The sequence below is a fragment of the Sorex araneus genome, chromosome 1 (genome assembly GCF_027595985.1).
Source record: "Sorex araneus isolate mSorAra2 chromosome 1, mSorAra2.pri, whole genome shotgun sequence".
NCBI classification, from domain to species: domain Eukaryota; kingdom Metazoa; phylum Chordata; class Mammalia; order Eulipotyphla; family Soricidae; genus Sorex; species Sorex araneus.
In genome coordinates, this window is record NC_073302.1 from 33,800,547 (window position 1) to 33,824,586 (window position 24,040).

The window sequence follows — 24,040 nt, forward strand, 5'->3', positions numbered from 1 at the left end:
GGGTTTACATAAAAATCATAAAATAACTATTCATGAAAATCACTGTATCACTGTCACTGTCATCCCGTTGCTCATCAGTTTGCTCGAGCAGGCACCAGTAAGGTCTCCATTGTGAGACTTGTTGTTACTGTTTTTGGCATATCGAATACGCCACGGGTAGCTTGCCAGGCTCTGCTGTGCGGGCGAGATACTCTCGGTAGCTTGCCAGGCTCTCCAAAAAGGGTGGAGGAATCGAATCTGGGTCAGCTGTGTGCAAGGCAAGCGCCCTACCTGCTATGCTATTGCTCCAACCCATTCATGAAAATAAGAAAAAATAAATTAAAAAGTTAGCAAGGCACGAATTTTCTCAAAAAAGACCAGCAGATTTGAAAAATAGCCAAATAGAACTCTCAAAGGTTGAAAATGTAATCACTGAAATTACCAATCTATGTTGTAAAACTAAATAGCAGATCAGAGGAACCTGTCAGAAAAGAGAAAACAAAATGACACTCGGAGGGATAGAGAAGACACCAAAAAAAAAAAAAAAGATGGCAATGTACTTTTTTTAAAACTGAGCGGTGAGTACCTCAGTGTTTGTAGTTTTCCATTTTTAGTATTCAATAAGCCATTGTGAAATGGAGACATTACTGGTGCCTGCTCGAGCAAATAGATGAACAACGGGACGACAGTGCTGTAGTGCTACAGTATTTTACAAAAATTCATTTTTTTTGGTGTTTATTTAGTGAAAATACACATCAAACGGAGTCAGAATGACAAATATAAACTCTGGAGAGTAGCTGATGGCAAGCAGGAATGAGCATGGCTGGGGCGGGGGGGGGACAGAGAACATTTGAAAATTGGCACATAGGAAGCTTCTAATGTAGTTTTACATATAGCTACTAAAGTCTTTGATTTCTATAGCACAGAGGGTAAGGCATTTGCCCTGCAACCAACCAACTCTTGGCACCACACATGGTCCCTAAACCCTGCTAGGAGTGACCCCTGACTACAGAGTCAGGAGTTACCCATGAGCACTGCTGAATATCTGCCCCCAACTCCCCCTACCAAATAAAATGATTCTGTAGCTCAATCTGGAGTGTTTGATTTCTTGGGTAACAGCACCACATGTGCTGTGTTCGTTTGCTTCGTAACTTGTTTCTATGTTATACGTATTTTTTGGATATACTGATGCTTTCATTAGTAGTGATGGCTCTGCAAAGGCCATCCGGGCCCATGCTCACCAGAATACACCGCACGGTATGAACTGCACTCGGGTCTTTGTGGTTGGCTGCCCAGTGGAGAGGGATCTTGCCTTCCACGTCCGGAATCCCGATGTTGGAATCATGCTTGATCAGCAGCTTCACGTGCTCAGGGTTATTGTAGTAGGCACTCCAGTGCAGGGCAGTTTGCTGCAACACCGAGAGTTTTAAAATCTTAGTAACAACATTTTCTCCAAGATGTTACTGGTCACTCTTATGGGAGTTTGGTATTTTATCTTAGTGCTCGGGGCTTAGTACTGTTTCTCTGGACTTCCAAATTGAGATTTTAACTTGACTGACAGCCAGATATGGCCACCTAATAAGGACAGGCCTTCAAGTAAGTGGGTATTAATAAATGACAAAACTGAACATGGATAAAGCAGCACAATAGATTATGACTAATTATCAACAACATGATGATTTTAATATTGCGCCACACACCTACAGTTCATAGAATGTTTCCAATTTTAATACAAAAAAAAAAGAGAAATGGATAGATCTAGAATTCATTTTTTTTTAAAGAATTCATTCTTACATGAAAGAAAAACCTAAGTTTGTAATTTTAAAAAACCAAATTGTTAGACCTGGAACAATAGCACAGAGGGTAGGGCATTTGATTTGCACGTCGTGGCCAACCCAGGTTCAATTCCCAGCATCCCATATGGTCCCCTGAGCACTGCCAGGAGTCCTAATTCCTGAGTGCAAAGCCAGAAAGTAACCCCTGTGTATTGCCGGGTGTGACCCAAAAAGAAAAAAACAAACAACAACAACAAAACTGTCACTGTCACTGTCATCCCGTTGCTCATCGATTTGTTCGAGTGGTCACCAGTAACGTCTCTCATTGTGAGACTTATTGTTACTGTTTTTGGCATATCGAATACGCCACGGATAGCTTGCCAGGCTCTGCCGTTTGGGCGAGATACTCTCGGTACCTTGCCAGGTTCTCCAGGAGGAGGGAGGAATAGAACACGGGTCGGCCACATGAAAGGCAAACGCCCTATTGCTGTGCTATCGCTCCAGCCCAACAACAACAAAACAAACAAACAAAACAAATTGTTAGACCTAATTCTTAAAAAAAAAAGAACATTTTGAAAAATAAAGCAACATTTGCTTTAGATGAAAGTTTAAAATAAATATCCTGAACTTGTTGATATTGCTTTAAAGTTTCCCCTACTATTCTCAACATGCCTTAGTAAAAACTGTTTCTCTAGTAAGAGATTTGTTAAGGCAACAATTGAAACTGCTCTGATATACATTATTCTTCGCAAGTAGTTTTGCCATCAATTCAATCTAGAATTAGATCATCTAACAGCAGGAACCAAACTCATTTGTCACATTAAATATCAACATTTAATTGGTATTCATTAAAAGTGTACCACTGGCATTTACTATGAAGCATTACTAGAAATTCATCATTTTTTAGTAATGCTGTAAGGAAAAAAGGTCATAAATATAATAGCAATGATTTGCTTTTAACTACATTTTTTGGGGGCCCTGGGGACTGAACCCAGGTTCTTGCATTGCCTTTGAGCCATAACTCTTACTCCACCTACAACAGTGTTTCCAATAAACAATATGTACAGTATCGGTAATTCTTTTATGTTCGCCATGCTAATTTTTCTGCATATGTTTATTGAAATGCAATATTATACCTTGAGATTTTGTTGAATCTAAAAGACCTAAAAAAATAAGAAAAAGTGAAAGACTTGAGTTTATATTTTCTATGTTTTTTTTTTTTTTTAGTAATTCCCTTTATTTACTGTGGTAAAATATACAATTTGCCTTTTTAACTGCACGTAAGTGTACAGTTCAGAGGCATTAAGTGCACTTGCTTTGTTGTACAAGTGGTAGCCCAACTCATCCCCAGAACTTGTTCATCCTCCGCAGCTGAAATTCCATACCTATTTATTTATTTATGATTTATTTCTTCCCCGTATCTATCTAACAGCAACTCCCGAGTCCCGCCTCCCCACAGCCCTGGCAAATATTATTTTACCTTCCATGCCTATGAATTTGATGACTTACTTCAGGTATTTTATAAGTGGAATCATACAGAATTTTTCCTTTTGTGTCTAACATTCCACTTAACTAGTGTTTTGCTTATAGCAGTCTTCAAATTTCATTTTTTCCCACTGTTTTACATCTTGTTTGTTTGGGGCTACATCTGGCCTGAGCTGGAGTCATTCCTGATAGTGCGTGAGGGACCCTGCAGTGAATCCGGGTCACCTGCATGCAAACATCTGCCCCAACCCATTGAGCACTCTCTCTCTCGGTCTCATTTGTTTGTATTTGTCAGAACTACTTTCAATCTAAAGATAAGTAACCTTGCTATTAATATTGCATGTAATATGCTGTTTCTTTAAACACACACATATACATGCATACTAGTTTTATGTCAGTGGTCATTGGGCTGTTTGCATTTTTGGACTATGGTTAAATAAGTTGCTTATGTATATGGATATACATATTTATTTTGGGTCTCTAGCCTGCAGTAGAATTACTGGATCACATGGGCATTCTTTACTAATTTTTTTGAGAAACCTCCTTACTGTTCTTTGTCAGGGTTTTATTATTTGATCTTCCTACCAGCAATACATAAGGTTCAAAATTCTCCAGAGCCCCAATGATGCTTGTCATTTTATTTCTTTATTTATATGATGATGATAATCTTCTTAAAGGGCATAAGATGCTATCTGTGTGTGTGTGTGTGTGTGTGTGTGTGTGTGTGTGATATACTTCCTTCCTTAAGGGGTTACTGCTGGGTGTATACTCAGGAATTACTTCTTGGGGGCTTCGGGGTTGGGGCCTGTATATGATGCTAGGGATCAGCTGTGCACAGGGCAAACACTTCACCTGCTGTATTATCACTCTGGCCCCTGTTGAGAGCTTTTTCATGTGCTTGTTGGCCAACTGCCTACCTTCTTTAGAGAAATGTCTATTTAAAACCTTTGCCTATTTTTTAATTAGGTGTCTTTTTTTCTTTGCTGTTGTTCTTTTTAATGTCGGTTGTAAAATCATTATTTGGCTATAGTGAGCAATTTATTGCATTGTGCACTGTGCTAAACTTTTTCTATGTGTCATCTCATTTATCTCCCACAAAATTGAGGCCCAGGACATTGAAGTATAGAGGAGCTAAGCAATTTCCCCACGAACACAACACAAGTAATTGGAGACACCTAGTTGGAAACCTCCAATCTCGGCTCAGGCTGTGAACCCTGTGCACCTTAGCACACCGCCTAGGACCACAGAGAAGGTGTTATTTCGGGTTCTTCCTTAAAGTCTCATTCAGGACAGGAAGCATTTGCTTCTGGCTCTGACTGTTCGACCTTGACAGTTGCATCACCTTGTTCTTATCCTGTGTGTCCACTTCTCCCGGTGCCATGAACTTCAGCAGAAGTGCCAAACACTTGGGGCTCCTGTGTCGGGTGGTCAAGTGCAAGGGTGTCATCTCCTCTAAATCCTTCTGCATCCAGTTTGCTCTACGTGTAAGTAAGAGTTTCATGAAGCGATAGTTTCCCTAAAAAAGAAAAAAAAAAGAAAAGACAATAGGATGATACTTAGCTTAAAGTAAAAGAAAAAAGATTAATTAAAAAATGTTTTAGGAATCTCAAAGGAGACGCCAAGACAATGAAACTTGCAGGTACTCGGGTCTTTGGGCTGAAAACCCTTCGGCCCTCTCCTGTGGTCTAAATCACCAACCTGCCGAGGCTACAGCAGCCACACCCATTCTCCACAGTCCCTATCATGTAAATGGCTCAGCTTCACGACTAATCTCAAGAGATGCCAAGCCAAAGAATTCTCCCAGTTCTACAACTCCTGGAGAAGCTGCAGGCACCTTCAAATTCCACAATACTGACAGCTCAGTGGGAGCACGGCATTAGAGAGGTAACAGAAACCCACTAAGCTCAGCAAGTGAAAATGGTAACAGAGCAGGCTCAACTAGCAACAGACAGCTCAGTAAATTCTCAATGTTAACAACACCGTTGTGTACAACAATTTTAAAAAAAATGAATAAATACCTTTTTCATAAAATGTACTTTATGCTCCTATGTAATGGAATTACTTAAAAAAAGTGAATCACTGTGAGATACACTGTCACAAAGTTGCTCTTGATTTGGTTTTGATCATATAATGTTTCAACACCCATACCTGTACCAGTGTACAATCCCACCACCAATTTGCCAAGTTTCCCTCCTGACTCCTAGTCGGTCTCTCTGGCAGACACTCTTCTTCTCTCTCTTTCCTTTAGGCACTGTGGTTTGCAATACTGTTACAGGAAGGTTATCAGGTTTATCACTTTACCTCCCTTCAGCTCACAGTTCTTGTCCAGAGTGATCATTTCCAAGTATCATTGTGCACTATTTTTTGATAATTCCATTTTCCATTTTTGTTGTAACAAGCACACTGTCACTGTCACTGTCATCCCGTTGCTCATCGATTTGTTCAAGCGGGCACCAGTAACGTCTCTCATTGTGAGACTTATTGTTACTGTTTTTGGCATATGGCCGAGAGAAAGGCGGAAAGCCCAACCGCTGTGCTATTGCTCCATTATTTTGTGTCTTAGAGGATGGGCTTATGGAATGGTTGGGAAACCGGGGATAATGGTGGAGGGAAGGTCACACTGGTGGTGAGATTGGTGTTGGAACATTGAATGGCCCAAACAACTGTATTATGAACAACTTTGTAAACCAGTGTTTAAATAAAGTTAGAAAAACAAGAAATAAAATAGAAAGCAAAATTAAAATGTTTAATTAGGGGGCTGGAGAGATAGCACAGCGGGTAGGGCGTTTGCCTTGCACGCGGCCGACCCGGGTTCAAATCCCAGCATCCCATATGGTCCCCTGAGCACCGCCAGGGGTAATTCCTGAGTGCAGAGCCAGGAGTAACCCCTGTGCATCGCCAGGTATGACCCAAAAAGCAAAAAATAAATAAATAAATAAATAAAAAAGAAATAAAAAGAAATAAAAAATGATAGAGCAAAGTACTAAAATGATTCCCTTTAAAAAATGTTTAATTAGTCTGCTAAAGTAATATTCAGATAAGTGAAAGAAAAATACTTATTCGACTATCATTTGTTTTGTTTTTTTTCACTCATCTACTACTGTATGCACAGAGTTTACAAAGTAGCTGAGTAATATTTCTTTTCTTCATTTTTTTTTTTGTGTCACACCTGGCGATGCACAGGGTTATTCCTGGCTCTGCACTCAAGAATTACTCCTGGCTGAGCTCAGGGGATGATATGGGATGCTGGAATTCGAACCTGGGTTAGCCTCGTTTGAGGCAAATGCTGTACGCTATGCTATCGCTCCAGCCCCAGCTGAGCAATATTTCACTGGATTCCACTCTGTTCCATCTGGGTAAAGAACATTAGCTATACGAACTAAAGCAATACGTGGCAGAGATCCGGTGTCATCATTATGTAGTGTATCTGTACAATCTGAGAACTTGGAAACAAAGCACTTGAAACATAGTTCCTCTCTGTCCTGAGATCTAGTTCCATAGTCCCAATTCTGACTGGAGTTTGGCATCACAGTTTAATCAATGCCAACGCTGTATTGAACAATTAAGTTCTCTGTCAACTTCTCTCAATACTCAAAGCAGTGACGATTGTGTTCAGCATAATTCCTGACACATAATAGGTTTCTTTTGTTTTTGTTTTGGGGCCACACCATGAGGTGGTTGGGGTGATGAGCTACCCCTGGCTCAGTGTTACGGGAGTATGCATGCCAGGGATTGCACACAGGGGTCCAGAATGCAGTCCAGTCCTTTGGACTATGTCCTGCCACTACCATCCCCCGACCCTGTGGATCCTGAGGTGGGGCCAGGGCACACACCTGCGGGGACACTTGGAGCTCTGTGCTCAAGTGTTGCTCCCAGTGGTGCTCAGGGGATGATGGCAGGGCTTGAATCTATGTTGGCAGCATGCTAGACAAGTGCTTTAATCGTTGTGCTCTCTCTCTGGGCCCCAAATAGCTTCTTAATGAATTTACTTGGAGAACTGAATGATCAAGAAGAAATAAAATATATATTCTGGAGGCTTTGTTTCCTTCTGAGGAGGGGGCACGATTGATGATATTCAGGGCTTACTTCTGGCTTTGGAGTAATTCTTACTCAGGAATTAATTCTGGTGGTGCTCAGGGGAGTTGAACCTGGGTCAGCTGTGTGAAAGGTAAGCACCCTACCCAATGTCCTACCTTTTGGGACCCATCTGTAGGTTTTTTAGTTAAAAAAAACTTTTTTTTTGTTTGTAAGTTTTGGTTTGGAGACCATACCTGCTTGATGCTCAAGGCTTACTTACTACTGGCTCTGTGCTCAGGGATCAGTTCTGACAGGGCCTGGGAGATATGGGGTGCAGGGGATTGAACCCACTCAGGCTGCAAGTAAGGCAAGTATCTTAGCTGCTGTACTATCTCTCTGCCCCAATTTAAAAATTCTTATTTACTGTTGCTGTGGGTGGAGCGATAGCATGGCAGGTAGGGCGTTTACCTTGCACACGGCCGACCCAGGTTCGATTCCTCCATCCCTCCTGGAGAGCCCGGCAAGCTACCGAGAGTATCCCATCCCCACGGCAGAGCCTGGCAAACTACCCGTGGCATATTCGATATACCAAAAACAGTAACAACAAGTCTCACAATGGAGACATTACTGGTGCTCGCACGAGCAAATCGATGACCAACGGGATGACAGTGCTATAATGCAGTGCTACTGTTGTTGCTGTATTAGAGCATAATAGTTAAGATTCTTGATTCTTAATTCTCAAATATCTGGGATTTGGTTACTGTTATGTACTTTTAAGCTTTATAAAGAAAATTAACATTCATCAATGTATACACTTAAGGTGGACAACATAATTGTTGGTTTACATATTTTTTGAAATTATTCCCACTTTGTAACGTATTATAATTTATTTGGACTTCCCATTTCACTCCAGCATCGGTTTTTGTAAAGGAAGGTGCCAAAATTTCCTCAAGGGGGCACTCTGCTCTAATTCTCTTGCCATGGTTTTCATTTGAAAAAAAGAAAAAGTAACCAGGGGAAACAAATCTCTGTTACCCGACATCAAAACTGAAGTCTGACCTTTCTGAATATAACATTTCAAATATTACAGAATAATTCATCATGACCTTTTACAGATATTTAGACAATCATTTTGATTTTGAAATTAGAGGGAACGGGAAGGAGAAGGAAGAAACTAGAATAATACTGGGGAGGGGTTGCCCACTGACTTACAGAAGGGTGCTCCAAATACTTAGACTCAACATTATTCTGGAGGACACATCACATGGTACATCTCAGTAGTAGTATTCATTTCATCACATTGAGTAGAGCCTTATCATGAAGTAGGCAATAGTAAAATGTCTGCACTTATGAAAGAACTCTTTGACATAGATTTCACTTTGGTTCCTAGCACAAGTATGGGGATGTTGTTGTTGTTTTGTTTTTGTTTAAGCCTTCATGGCTCTGAACTCAGGGATCCCTACTGGCAGGCTCAAGTGACCGTATGGGGTGTCAGGGGTTGAACCCAGGTAGGCAGTGTGCAAGGCTGGTGTCTTACCCCTGTGCTATCTCTCCAGCCCCCAGTACAGGAATTCTTTTACAGATTAAATAGTCCTCCTGTGCTTCTATTTCCTCATTTGTAAAGTAGGACAATCATGGTTTCTGAGACTATTATGTGCATGAAATAATAAAGATAGTATTTGTAAAGTACCTACAACAGCAAACAAAGTAAATATTTACTAATTTTATTATAAACAGTTTTCCAACATAGAGAAGGTAGCAAAACAGATTGTTGAGTGGAAACAAGAAGTGTCCCCATAGTTCAGTTATTAAAAAGAGAGGCAAGAATCGGAATAGCTAAAAGTAAAAACAGCTGGAATGCTATGAATAATGTGCTTTTTATTTTTTTATACTGAACATGGCGTATTCAATATGAAACAACAGGTCTCACAATGGAGACATTACTGGTGCCCGCTTGAGCAAATCGATGAACACTGACAGTGCTACAGTGCTACTGAGAGATTCCTAACATAATGACTCTGTAGGAACAAGGTTTATCTAGTAAAAAATTTAGCCTGGGTGGAGCAGATATATGATAAACCAGATCCCCCTCGTCCAAAAGATCTTATATACTATATACAAAGTCATGGACTAGAAACAACACAACGTATCTGAATAAAGGTCAGCATTCATGGTCTCATGGACATGAATTTATTAAGTGCCCAATGCATGCAGCACAGTTCTGAGAATGAGCAGAAATGACAGAAAATTCTAAGAGATAAAATCAGAGAAACATTTCCAGTGTCAGCAGAAAAGGCAGCCATATCATAGGCTCCTCTGAATCCTGTAGAGGTTTTATAAAAACAAACAAAAAATCTCCACCTTCTCTCAACACTGCTTGGTACTAGGATTACTTATATTTTGGGATTTACTCTCATAATGAAAATATTTGGGGAAGAGTTTGGAAGTTAATCAACTCTTAGGGCCACAAAGAACATGATTCTGAGGTGAAGACTAGGGATCTACTTTATTATTTCTTTAAAACATTTTTTTGGGGGTTTATGCTCATAACTCACTTCTAGCCCAGTGCTCAGGGATCCCTAGGAGGGATTAGCGTGTGCCAGGGATAGAACGTGATACAGTATATCCTACCAGCTGTATGGGCTGGAGTGACAGCACAGCGACAAGGTGTTGCCTTCCATGTGACTGTGACCGACCTGAATTCGATTCCTCTGCCCCTCTCGGAGAGCCCGGCAAGTTACCGAGAGTAACGGTGCCCGCTCGAGCAAATTGATGATCAACGGGATGACAGTGACTGTGACCAGCTGTACAGTACACCCTACCAGCTGTACTATCATCCCAACCACTGTCTATATATTTCTGAGTGGGTTTAAAATAGTATGAGTTGAAGAAACTAAAAAATCAAAAGTAAGAAAAGTGTAGGAGAGCAGCAGGGAGAGAGTTAACATTCCAGAAGGTTCTGATCTAGTCAGATCATGACTCTAATCTGCTCATGTCTGTCATGATGCTGAAAGGTAAAACCACTTCCTAATGTCTCTGAAACATGGAACAAGATGTGATTTGTTTTTCTTTGATTAAGTAGTTACAATCCTCACCTCAATATTCCTGTCATTATTAACACCAAGGTATTCTTTCTACCTGTAAAGTAATGATTATGGCATTTAGCCCTGTGCTCAGGGATCACTCAGGCAAATGCATAAAATGGAGTATAATTATCTAAAAAAAAAAGGAAAAGAACATAATTCCCAGGGCTGGAGAGGTAGCACTTGCCTTGCAGGAGGCCAATCTGGTTTGAATCCCAGGTACCACAGATGGGCCCCTAGCACTGCCAGGGCTCACTCCTGAGTATAGAGCAGGAATGACCCTTGAACACTTCTGGGTACCCACTACTTCACACACACACACACAAAGATATTCCCTAACCTGGAGAGCAACACTAGGAACAAATCTAGGGAATGAGTTAAGTTCAAGTACCGTTTTTTTGGGTGGTTTGGGCCATACTTGATGGTATTCAGGGGTGATCCCTGGTGGTTCTTGGGGGATCATATACGATGTCAGGGGTTCAAACTGGGATCAGCTGTATGAAAGGCAAGCATTCTATCTTATACTCACTAGCCCCCAACTGACACATTAAACCATAGTACTGCTCTGCACTGTAGCACTTTAGTCCCGTTGTTCATCGATTTGCTTATGCGGGCACCAGTAACGTCTCCATTGTGAGACTTGTTGTTACTGTTTTTGGCATATCAAATACGCCATGGTTAGCTTGCCAGGCTCTGCCGACATTTAACCATACACATACAAATCCACATATGTGTATATGGATACATATGCATACACAATGTAAAGAATATATACATATATATATATCCATACACATATATTGATTTTAGGGTTTTTCCTGGCAGTTCTCCCAGTTCTATACCTGGTGTCACTATCAACAGTGCAGTCTGGGCAGTAAACCCAGGCCTACTGCAAGAAAAGCATGTACTCCTACCTTTGAGCTATTTCCTTGACACTAAACCTATATTTTTTGCCCGTTCAGTTTTCCAAGACAAATTTCTGTTTTTAGAAAAACCATATTGTCATTTAATTTTTTTCCCCTTGTGGGTCACACCTGGCAATGCTCAGGGATTACTCCTGGGCCTGCACTCAAGAATTACTTCTGGTGGTGCTCAGGGGACCTTAGGGGATGCCGGGGATTGAACGTGGGTTGGCTGTGTGTAAGGCAAATGCCTTACCCATTGTACTATCACTCTGGCCCTAATTTTTTTTTTTTGGTAGAGGGTGCTTGCAAGTGCTCAGGGCTTACTCTTGGCTCTGCACTTGGGGATCACTCCTGAGAGGACTTGAGGGGAACCATATGTGGTGCCGCAGCACTGAGTCAGGGTCCTCTGTGCGCAAGGCAAGTGCATTAACTCCTGCTCTATCTTTCCAATCCTAGCCTTTTAATCTTGATAAAGATGATGTGAACGTTTCATATTTTGCTCACATTTTTCACTTTTAAGAAATAAAATATGATAGATATGGCCAATTATCTCTTTCTGCCCTTCTCCTATTCTATTATTTTTCTCTCTGTCTTTAGAAACTCTGTTCTGAATTTGGTATTCATCATCCCAGTGGATGTTTTAGTGCTTTTATCTCTTACAAATGTATGTATCCATGAGTTAGTAATATTACTTTACACGGTTCAAATTTTTATATAAATACTTCTGCTTAAGTCACTTGCCATTTTTTAATCAAAGCAACACTTTTGAGATCTATCCAAGTTGTTTTTGTTTATACACTTTCACTAAGTATTCTGTCATATGAAAGTAATATTTTGAATTCATAATTCTCTAGAGAAATATTTAGGATGTTTCTCATTTTTCTCTTTTACAAACAATACAACATTATTTTTTCTTGCATATATTTCCTAACGTACAAGAATTTAGAAAATGGCTAGGTTGAAATTATTTTCTGCATTCCAATTTATTCTCATCAATAAGTTGTCTTCCCACATTCTTGCTACCCTTGATTTTGTCAGACTGCATAACTTTTGCCAGCATAATGGTATACAACTGTTTTACTATTTTTCATTTGTTTAAGGTGAAATGTTTTCATAGAATGTTTCCTCTTTGAATAACCCTTCAGTATTGTCTATTCATTATCAACTTAGCCATTTGTCATTTTCTTGCTGATCTGTATCAGTTATTAACATGCTCTGGAAACTAATTTTTTTTTTTTTGCTTTTTGGGTCACATCCAGCAATGCACAGGGGTCACTCCTGGCTCTGCACTCAGGAATTACCCCTGGTGGTACTCAGGGGACCATATGGGATGCTGGGAATTGAATCCAGGTTGGCCTTGTGCAAGGCAAACGCCCTACCCGCTGTACTATCACTCCAGCCCCTAGGATTCTTTTTGTTTGTTTGTTTTTTTGTTTTTTACAAGTACTTTCTCTTTGTGGAGGAGGAGGAATTGAACCTGCGTCGGCCATGTGCAAGGCAAACGCCCTACCCGCTGTGCTATCGCTCTAGCCCCAGCAAGCTACTGAGAGTATCTCACCCACACGGCAGAGCCTGGCAAGCTCCCCATAGCGTATTCAATATGCCAAAAACAGTAACAAGTCTCACAATGGAGACGTTACTGGTGCCAGCTCGAGCAAATCAATGAGCAACGGGGATGACAGTATGACTTTCTCTTTGTGTGGCAATTTGTTTATGCTCTTCTAGAAGAAATTAATTCATAATATAAAAGATGATATTTTCTTTGTTATTATATTAAAAATCATTTTAAGTGGGTCTGGAAAGAAAGTACAGTGGGTAGGGTGCTTATCTTAAATGCAGCTGGCCCCGGTCCCCCGGCACCCCATATGGTTCCCCAAGGACCGCCAGGAGTGATTTCTGAGTGCAGAGCCAGAAGTAACTCCTGGGTGTGGTCTAAAAAAACCCAAAAAGTTTATTTTAAGCACCACAGTTTAAAAAATGTCATTGGTATAGTTTCACACATAAAAGTTGTAGCACCACATCCCTCACCAGAGTGACGAACTCGCTCTTAGTTTTGGTGATTTTTGGACTGTTTTTGTTGGTTTCCATTTTATTAACTTCTGTTCTAAATTTTATTATCCCTCCTTTTGCTTGTTTTGTATTCCTTTCTAGACACTTAAGCTGTGAAGTTAGGTTATTTATGTGGGCGCTGTCTTGCTTCTTAATGAATGCTTGCATTGCTATAAACTTTCTTCTTAATGTTTTTGCTGGTAGCTCATATCTTCATACTCATTCATTTCCAGAACTCTTTAATTTCTTTTTTGATTTACTCTTTGACCCACAGGTTATTCAGCAGCGAGCTGTTTAATTTCCAGGTGTCTGAGTCTTTTCCCTGTTTCTGTTCATAATTAACTTCAGAAAATGGAATGTGTTGATTCCATTTTCAACACTCATGACCTGACAGGATAGTTGATATAATTTCTGTTTTCTTGGTTTTATGGAGATATCTTTTGTGGCCCAAAATATGGTTCTATCTTGGAAAATATTCCAGCTATACTGGAGAAATATTCAACTTTTTCTGGATCAAGAGTTCTGTACGTATTTGCTAAGCCCATATCTTCCATTTTTATTTAAAGCCAGTGTTTCCTTGCTGAGTTTTAGTTAGTTTATCTATCCAAAGGTGATAAAGTGGTGTTAAACTCTCCAACTTCGATGTATGTTGTCAATGTCTTCCTTCTGGTCTATTAGCACTTATTTAAAATATTTTGCTGGTCCATTATTAGGTGCATAAATATTTAGAGATGTTAGTTCTTTATGATACACATACCTCTTGATCATTAAGAAATGACCATCCTTGTCCTTTGAAATTGGAAGTTTATGTTGTCTGATATAAATATGGCCACTGCATATTTTCTGAGGGAATTAGTTCTCTTGAAATATTGCTTTCCAGCCTTTGACTTTAAGCCTATGTTTGCCCTGACTATTCACTTAGTATACAACTAAGTTCAAAAGACACATTCTTGAAAACTGAGGTGGCAACAGTAGAAACATGATTTGTTATTATTAATTCTAATGACATCTATATAATTGTATATTTATAAACTCTCAAGGCATTTTCCATATTAATTTTTAAAAGATTCACTCTTCCCAGGGAGTATGTAGGTCACAAATATCAATAGTCTCATTATATCAAACTTTTAGTAGCGGTTGAATATACAAATGAGTCCTGAAAATACCACAAAGTGTTGGGAGAGGCAATCTGCCCTGGTGCTGAGTGTTCCTGCATGTACTTATTGGGTATGTGAAGAACGCAAACTCTTGCCAGTTCTTCAGTGCAAAATCTGGGCCAGTTCTTAGAGATCGGTTTGTAGCAAGAAGCCTGAAGAACCAGTAACATCCTTCATGACATCTGACAAGGATCAAGCTTGCCTACTACTCATATTTGAATCCCCCAAATCCAGATATGTCATGCAAATCCACTGTGTGTTCAATGTCCATCTGGGATCTCTGTGCTGGGCCCCTAGTTTCTGGGGGAGAAACAACACAAACCTGCTACTTGCTATGTCATCAGTAATAAAGACTTTTTTTGGGGTCTCTGGTGGCCTTGTGTCTTATGCCACAGCCATGGTAAGCCTGTAGTGATAAGTTATTAGCAAACACAAAAAATAGTAAGACAAAATTAAATACAAGACCTAGAAGCAGAGATCATAAAGATGAGAGACTAACATTATTTTCTTGAAGAGTAAGAACAAGGGTAGGGTCCTGCCAGTCAGGTTTTGTACCTATATGATCCCAAGGAGGGGCAAGTTCCCTGAGGTGAGAATCACACCTTTCAATCTGTTAATGAACGTGAATGGTGATGAAGAGGATTAAACAAGCCACTCAAATAGGCCTGGCCTTTACTTACCTTACTCTAGGGAAGCAGATAAAGGGATGTGCCTGCTCCCTGCTGTAGCCTGACTTATATGTAATTGGACGGAAGAAAACCTGCCCTCCACAACCAGGGATTCTCCTGAATGTGTCAGCCTGGTTAACTGTTGGTTTGGCTAAATTCAACCCAGGTGTCCATTGGGAGAGCGTACAACCTCAACTAGGGGTTTGTGCAGTCTCAATAATGACTCTGGAAAAATGACTATGCCGAGGCAAGTCCCTCCAGTGAGTTGAAATGAAATCCATCACACTTAACATAGATAATATCATGTCTAACTAAGGATGGGGAAGGATTTTCACTAACTCACCAACTGTTGTCAATGCTCCAGTAATCTGGCCTGCCACTCTCGAATACTACAGATGGTAAATGAAAGACACACCTCTTGGAAGTCACAGACTGCCAGCCTGAAAACTTGGGCCACGTGAGTAGATACCCACATAGATCTTGGGAGGGAAAGGAAAGCAGAGGACAAAGCACTGCCCCTCTGGACCCAGTACTGTGGTGTCCTAGGAAGACAAAGATAGGGTTCACTGCAAGAATGAAACAGAAGTTGAGAATAGAAATCTGTCTGTTCAACCCCTTTCCACGTACTGTGCATCAGGAAAGTTCACATAGAAAAGAATGGTCCTGAATCCTGCCTGCTGAATGCCATCAAGGCAGCACGGAATTTGAACCCCCTCATGCACTTAGAAATACAGCGGCAGCACAGCCTCTCTTTTGTTGTTGCTATGGTGGGTTTCATACCAGATGGTATTCGAGTCTAAAAGTGTTAACTAATGGTGCTAGGGGATCATGTGATGTCACGGATTGAACTGAGAATTCTACATATACAAGGCATGTGCTCTACCAGTAGAGCCACATCCCCATATGTTTAAGCCAAGTCAAAGTAAGTTTGATCTAAGTTTAACAGGAAATCCTGAACTAAAATGATTTCAGCCTTTTCAGGTTACATGTTTAAATGTTGGAAAGAGTGGGCCATCTATTGCCTCCTAGAATTATTTGCAACAAAACCACATATGAGGAAGTCAATCAAACTCCCTTGATAAATTATAATAGATACACTAATCTTAAATACATTCTGGTCATATAAAGTAATAGCTATGGGTTCCCCTGGGACTTAATCAGTTGACTTGGTTCAGGATACCAAGGGGCATAGTTGAAGTCAATGCTGAGGTTTATTCTCTCTTGTCACTTGGATGACACTATTAATTAAATAATGTATGTGACTTATTAAAGAGATTTGCTCCCAGCCTCTGTTAAGTCAGATTAATTAGAGTAGTTGAGGGAATGGCATGCTTATGTCAAGAACATGTAGATGGATGTTGGGAGAGATGATTTACCATGGACCTTATTCATCCCTGCTTGTTCTCAGATCAAGAATGCAAAGTTTTAACCACTCTTTATTGAAGCAACTTTCCAGGTTGTATTTGGAACAATCAGCTTGAGGGATGAGGTCATGTCTTTCTCTGGGCTTACTATAATAGCAGTAGATTCCTGCAGTTCAATGTTTCTCAGCTATGATGGAAACCCACTGTGTACTCAGCATCTTTCTGGGTCTTCTTCCACTCTTGCCTGGTTCTTGGAAGCAAGGGGAATGATGCCAACATGTTGGGGCTTATGCTTTTTGCTCTGCTGTAATAATCTCATTCATCTCTGATCCTAGAATATTTTGTCAATAATCAGCATTCATGAAACAGTAGCAGAATGCCTTCTTAGCATTTAATGTGGGACAAAATCAAATCTCAGACTCTGAAAATAATTCAAATTATTGTAATATGAAATAAGAAGTAAAAATATGTTTTGAGGGGTTAGGAAATCAAGAAACTAATATAGCATTATAAATAGCCTAAAATGTGTTATACAGATAGGGGAGCAGTGAAGAATTTAAGATGGCAATGATATTAGTGGACCTGTGTTTCTGGAAAATCCCTGGGGGCTGAGTGAAGAATTTATTTGAACAGATCCAGTCTTCAATCAGGGAGGCCAGGTTGGGAGTGAATCCAGCAATCTAAATTAAAAAGGTTGAGAGCTAAATGGAAATAGCAGTTTGGGGCATCTGAAGAAAATCTATAGAGCTGTCTAGCAAATAAAGTAGCATATTTATGGCCCCAACAAATGGGAGGAGATGGCAAGATTCAAGATACAGGGTTATGAGACATTTATGTTAGTAGTTGCTTCAATATTTTCTCCAAAGACAGGAATTTCTGGTCTGAATGAAAGTGCATACAACTCAATGTCTTAGTTCAAATATAAAGATAACTAAACATCCACATAAAAGGCTCAGTACCAGATGGTTACAAGTTCTTATACCTAGGCTATGAGATTCTACTACCATACCAGATTTTGAGTACACTTGGGGATTGGAAAGGAGAAGGACCAACTGCTTTGATCATTATCTTACATCAGTTGACTAAGGTGTCTCATTGTATTCTGGTTTCTTGGCCTATAACAGAAATATTTATGAGAACAACAAGCAACTATAAAACCCAACTTTTAAATGGTATCTGTTTGCTAAACTATAGAAAGGAAATTTATCTTTATTTTCCAGTCATAGATATTTTACCCCTTCCCTTAAATTTCTCTTTTTGTTTTTTTTTTTTTGTCCATCCAGCAATGTTTGGGAACTACTCCCAGTTCTGTGCTCAAGAGTAGCTCCCCGGAAGAGTATTATTGTCCACATCTTTCAGCAGCATACATCTGCCCTGAAACATTAAATGTTATGCTGGCCAACTTATTTTAAGAAAGATGATAAACAGAAAATAGATCTTTTAGAAAAAAGAAAGTAGAGTATAGGAGTTGAACATAGTTCAACAACACAAATGCTTTGCACACAGATATGATCCCTAGCATCACATGGTCCCCAAACACCAAGAGTGACCTGCCCTCCAGCAACAAGCTAGGAGTAGCCCTCAGGTACACCCAGCTGTGTGGCCCAGAAACAAATAAAAAAGATGAGTGTAAAAAAAAATACCTTATAAGAAAATTTTTTATTTGCAATCTGAAAGTTTACTTGAAGTCTTTTAAAACTTAATAAATTCTTGAAATTTTTTCTCAAATTTCAGTAATGTTAGGGATACAAACCTGACCTTGAAGATACAAACATAAAAATTTAACATACTGGGGTACCAGAGAAGCAGCACAATGGGAAGGCCATTTGCTTTGTATCGGCCATTTGCTTTGTATCGGCCCTCGCAGGTTTGATCCTTAGCATCCCATTTGGTCCCTCCAGCCCACTGGGTGTGATCACTGAGCACAGAGCCAGAAAGCACTGCTGGGTGTGGTTCAAAAACAAACAAACAACACTTTAAATTCACATGGTTGGCAATATGCTGCTATCGTTGGCTGGTAGTTCAACAAAAGTTAAAAGCCAGAATATCTCTATTGAAATAGACCTCTGATTTGGAGATATGAGGCCAACCTTACAGCATTATGACTAGGTTTCAAGAACAAACATCCCAAGAGAACAAGATGGCATTAGTTATGTCCTAACCCTAAAATTGTAGTTCATCACTTTGTTACATTCCATTGTTCAAAGCAGTCATAAATGTTCAACTGGTTGCCAGGGGAAGAAACAAACTCCAGTTCTTGATGATCAGTATCACTATTTTTAGAAACTGTGGATCAGGAGATACTATTGGACCCATTTTTGGAAGACACGATCTGCTATACCAAGTAAAAAAGTATTATGTAGGGGGACTGATATTTGGTAGTATATCCTTTTTTTTTCTGTGATGTTAAAATGTGATGAATAACTTTATAATGTATCTCTTGTTCATCTGAATATAAAATTTGTCTCAGTTATAGATCAAGCAACTTTGAAATAAAATCAATTAATTTTGCATATATTAAAAAAAAAGAGTAGCTCCCACTGGTGCTTAGGACTATGTGGTTCCAGGAATCAAATGTAAGTTCTCCCTCATGCAAGGTATGCATTCAGCACATTGAGCTAGCTCTCTGACCCTTTTGAGTTAAATCTTTGTTTAGTTTTGGGGCGATACCAGGTGGTGCTTGAAAGTTACTCCTGGCACAGAACTTGAAGGTTGTGTGTGGCAGCGCTCAGTGCTCAGGGGACCATGCAGAAGCAGAGACGGAACCCAGCCTCCTGCATGCAAAGCATGCATTCCGGTCTATGAGCTATCTCTCTGGCTCTTTCAATAAATTTTTGATTGTCAGGCTTAAGACTATGTATAACAGGTCACTGTCACTGTCATCCCATTGCTCATCGATTTGTTCGAGCGGGCACCAGTAATGTCACTCATTGTGAAACTTATTGTTACTGTTTTTGGCATATCGAATATGCCACGGGTAGCTTGCCAGGCTCTGCTGTGCGGGCGCGATACTCTCGGTAGCTTGCTGGGCTCTCCGAGAGGGACGGAGGAATTGATAGCACAGTGGGGGGCTGACCCGTGTTTGATGTATAACAGGTAAATTCCTAATTACTCAGCAACTCTGATGGTAACTACACTAACCCCAATCTCTAAAACTTTTCTTAGCTACTTGATCATTCTCCAAGTAAAAACTAAGAATGGCACGTCCAAGACAGAATAGGAGCTTTATTTGTTACTTTCCAAGTTTAAGATGTTCATCCATCTGGCAGAGCAGCTAGACAATACATCAGCCAAGAACATCTTTCTGGCTTGGAACAAATTCTGGCTCTCCAAGAGGATTTGACTGAAAGAAAGTCAACATCTTTCATTGCTTTGTGGCTGAACCCCTCTCATACATCTCCTCAATGCCTCCTCCTTCAGGACTTGGCTCCGTACATTAACTTGGTTTCCATAGGAATAGACAGAGCGAGCAAGTGGCACATAGTTAAACAGCACAACGGAGAGGAAGCATTACCGTAAAAAAATGAGAACTTGGGTTTTGCTCTGAGAGGAGAAATGATGGAAAGTATCCTTGACTCTGAGGCTTCCTTACCTAATACCATATTTTGTGTGTGTGTGTGTGTGTGTGTGTGTGTGTGTGTGTGTGTGTGCGCGCGCTTTTCTTGCCTACTAGGAGCCTTTTATTTGCTTTAATTTTTTGGGCGGGAGGTATCTCGAGCAGCACGATGCTCTGGAGGCCATGTGGTGCCAGGATTGAATTCAGAGCCTCTGAGCTATCTCCCAGCCCCCTAAGATAGCTCCAAATATTTAGCTCTAAATAGTCCTTTAAATATTTAATTCAGATTATTATGAAGGTGAGCTCCTCAGTGAAGAGCATTTCAGACAAAGCTAAATATTAAAAAAGTTACGAAATGCTGCAATACTTATTCTACAATTCCATTGTGCTTGTGCAGCATTCTCATTGATTTAGAGTGGCACTTTAACTTGGTCCAGCATTGTGGGAGGGTGATATAACGTATGGCTTTTCACAGTAGATAATTTACATATAGGGAAGCATTTTTTTGATCTAAAATCTGTAGTTCTTTTTTTTAAAAAAATTTTTAGAGCATAACAAAGCCGATCATAATTGGATTTCAGTCACACAGTATTCCAACGTGCATCCCTCCATCAGTGCATTTCCCAGCACCAGTGTCCCCAGGTTCCCTCCCCAACCACCTTGCCTGCCACCATTCTACCTTTTGGGAACTTAGGCAACTGAGATGGTAAAAGTAATGCTACAAGTTTAATGGTTGGAGTGGGAAAGAAATGTTAACAGATAAAAGGATTTTTCATATGTGCTGCTTTATAATTTGTCCTGTTTGTGGAAATGTTTGAATTCTAGTAGTAGTTCTTCTAAATTAAATGTATCACAATTCTTGGTTTTCTTTTTTTGAAAAAACAATACTCCTCATTGTACTTTCCATATAGTCAATGAATTCCTATAGAATGCCTTTATTGTTTTTTGCTTCAGGTTCTTATATCCACAATATAGAAACCTGTTATTTAAATTGATGAAAAAGTGTAGTTCTCACAGAAATATGGGCTGAAATTTCCCTTCAAGTTAATAACAAAGCTATATATTGGGCTTCCAGTTATCCTGACAGAAGCAACTTAGTTGAATTGGATCACAGCTTCAAATATTAGAGAAACACTTCTTGACTTGTTTGTGCTATTTACAATATACTGCCCGTAGGCATATTTTAAATGTTAATGTAAATTATTAATATTTTCCATCTCTATTTAAAAATGTCTTTTTTCTATTTCTTTCTTTTTCTTTTCTTTTCTTTCTTTCTTTTTTTTTTTTTCTTTTTGGGTCACACCATCAATGCACAGGAGTTACTCCTGGCTCTACACTCAGGAATTACTCCTGGCGGTGCTCAGGGGATCATATGGGATGCTGGGGATTGAATCCAGGTCAGCTGTGTGAAAGGAAAATGTCCTGCCTGCTGTACTATAGGTCCAGCCCCATTATTTTAAAAAATCTTCACCAGGAATCAGTAAACTATAGTTGGGCACATTACTTTTATTTTTGGGGGGTCAAAGTACACCTGGAGGTACTCAGGGACCATATGAGGTCCTGGAAACTGAATCAAGGTCAGCCATGCGCAAGGCTGTACTTACTTGCTGGACTATTGCTATGGCAAAACACACCACTATTCTTTTATTTATTTTATTTGATTTTTAATTTTTTTTTTTTTTTGCTTTTTGGGTCACACCCAGCGATGCTCAGGGGTTACTCCTGGCTTTGCACTCAGGAATTACTCCTGGCGGTGCTTGGGGAACCATATGGGATGCCGGGGATCGAACCCGGGTCGGCCGCGTGCAAGGCAAATGCCCTACCCGCTGTGCTATTGCTCCGGCCCCTGATTTTTAATTTTTATTTTTATTGAATCATCGTCAGCTAGAGCATTACAAGACTGTTCATGACTGCATTTCTTTTTTTGGGGGGAGGGGGTTTGGGTCACACCCAGCGATGCACAGGGGTTACTCCTGGCTCATGCACTCAGGAATTACTCCTGGCGGTGCTCAGGGGACCATATGGGATGCTGGGAATTGAACCCGGGTCGGCCGTGTGCAAGGCAAACGCCCTACCCGCTGTGCTATTGCTCCAGCCCCCTCATGACTGCATTTCAGTCATACAATGTTCCAACACCCATCCCCCCACCAGTGTAATTTCCTACTACCAATTTCCCCAGTCTCCCTCCCACCCCTTCAAGTCACCCCCCACCCCAGCCTTCCTCTATGGCAGGCACCTCTGTTCTCTCTCTCTTTCTCTTTCTCTCTCATTTTAAGCATTATGGTTTCCGATACAGATGCTGAAAGTCTATCATCTATACTTTTATCTACTTTCAGCACTCAGTTCTTGCCTAGAGTGATCATTGCCAAATAGTATTGTCATAATGGATCCTCCTCTATCTTAACAACCCTCCATCTTCCACACCACTGACCCACCATTGACCAGTCCTCCTGGCCCCTTTCCCTGGCCTTGGGTATTAGTTTCATACATTTTTTTTAATATCCCACAAATGAATGTAGTCATTCTATCTGTCCCTCTCCTTCTGACTCATTTCACTCAGCATAATACTCTCCCAGTCTATTCATTTATAGATGAATTTCATAAGCTCATTTTTCCTTATTGCTGTGTAGTATTCCATTGTGTAGATGTGCCATAGTTTCTTTATCCATATGTCTGTTTTCAGGCACTCAATTTGTCTCCAGATTTTGCTTTTTGGGTCACACCTGGAGATGCTCTGGGGTTACTGTTTCCAGATTTTGGATATTGCATATATTGTTGTAATGAACATAGAAGTGCAAATGGTGTTTCTGCTGACACACCACTATTCTTAAACCTACACTATAGGGAGAGGAATGATAGTACAAGGGTTAAGGTACTTGCCCTGCACACAGCAGACCAGGACTTCATCCCTAGCACATTAGGAGTGATCCCTGAGGGCAGAGCCAGGAGTAAGTCTGGAGCACTACCAGGTGTGGCCCCAAATCCAGAAAAAAAATTTTAAATTGACATTGTAATATCTCCTTTAAATTCTGTGGACCAAGTGTAAAAACCAGATATATTTCAGAAAGCTATTGAAAATTATGTGGGGGCCATAGAGATAGTACAGGAGTTGCGGTGTTTGCCCTGTACTTTGTCAACCCCAGATAGAGTCCCAACTGAGCACCTCAGACGTGATTCCTGAGCATCACTGGGTGTGGCCCCAACCCCTCTCACCAAATTACAAAATACAGTATTTTATATATACTGAATACTTTAGAAATTTATTAAATATTGGGTAAAGTAAAACAAAATAATCACGATTCATTCCATTATCCTAAGTCTAGCACGACTGGTAGCATGGTGTAATCTCTTCCATTCCTTTCCTTTTTTGGTAACACTGAAGTTTTTTGTTTTTTGTTTGTTTCTTTTCTTTTCTTTTCTTTTTTTTTTTTTTGCTTTTTGGGTCACACCTGGCAATGCACAGGGGTTTCTCCTGGCTCTGCACTCAGGAATCACTCCTGGCGGTGTTCGGGGGACCATATGGGATTCTGGGAATCAAACCTGGATTGGTCTCGTGCAAGGCAAACGCCCTATCTGCTGTGCTATCACTCTAGCCCCTGAAGGTTTTTTTAAACATCTGGAATAATCACTGTCATCCCATTGCTCATCGATTTGCTCGAGCGGGCACCAGTAACGTCTCCATTGTGAGACTTGTTACTGTTTTTGGCATATCAAATATGCCACGGGTAGCTTGCCAGGCTCTGCAGTGTGGGTGAGATACTCTCGGTAGCTTGCTGGGCTCTCCGAGAGGGGTGGAGGAGTTAAGCCCGGTCGGCCGCATGCAAGGCAAATGCCCTACCTGCTGCGCTATTGCTCCAGCCCCATCTGGAATAACCAGTAATTTTATTTTATCAATTATTTCACTGGAAAAGCCACACTAGGGTGTGCTCAGGGGCCATATCTGGATCAGTGCTCAGGGGCCACTCATGGTTGTGCACTTAGGGGCCACGCCTGCTCCTGGGG

General features: G+C 40.4%; 1 protein-coding gene across 2 annotated transcripts in view; it reads right to left on the reverse strand.

Annotated features, from left to right (window-relative positions):
- The window catches only part of INVS (inversin), a 160,199-nt gene that overhangs the window by 69,098 nt on the left and 67,061 nt on the right, over nt 1–24,040 (reverse strand). For both annotated transcript variants that reach the window (XM_055123844.1, XM_055123846.1), the window contains 2 exons: nt 4,582–4,755; nt 1,221–1,388 (listed from right to left, as the gene is read on the reverse strand). In XM_055123844.1, the coding sequence (XP_054979819.1) occupies nt 1,221–1,388; nt 4,582–4,755 (342 nt within the window). The remainder of the gene's footprint in view (nt 1–1,220; nt 1,389–4,581; nt 4,756–24,040) is intronic.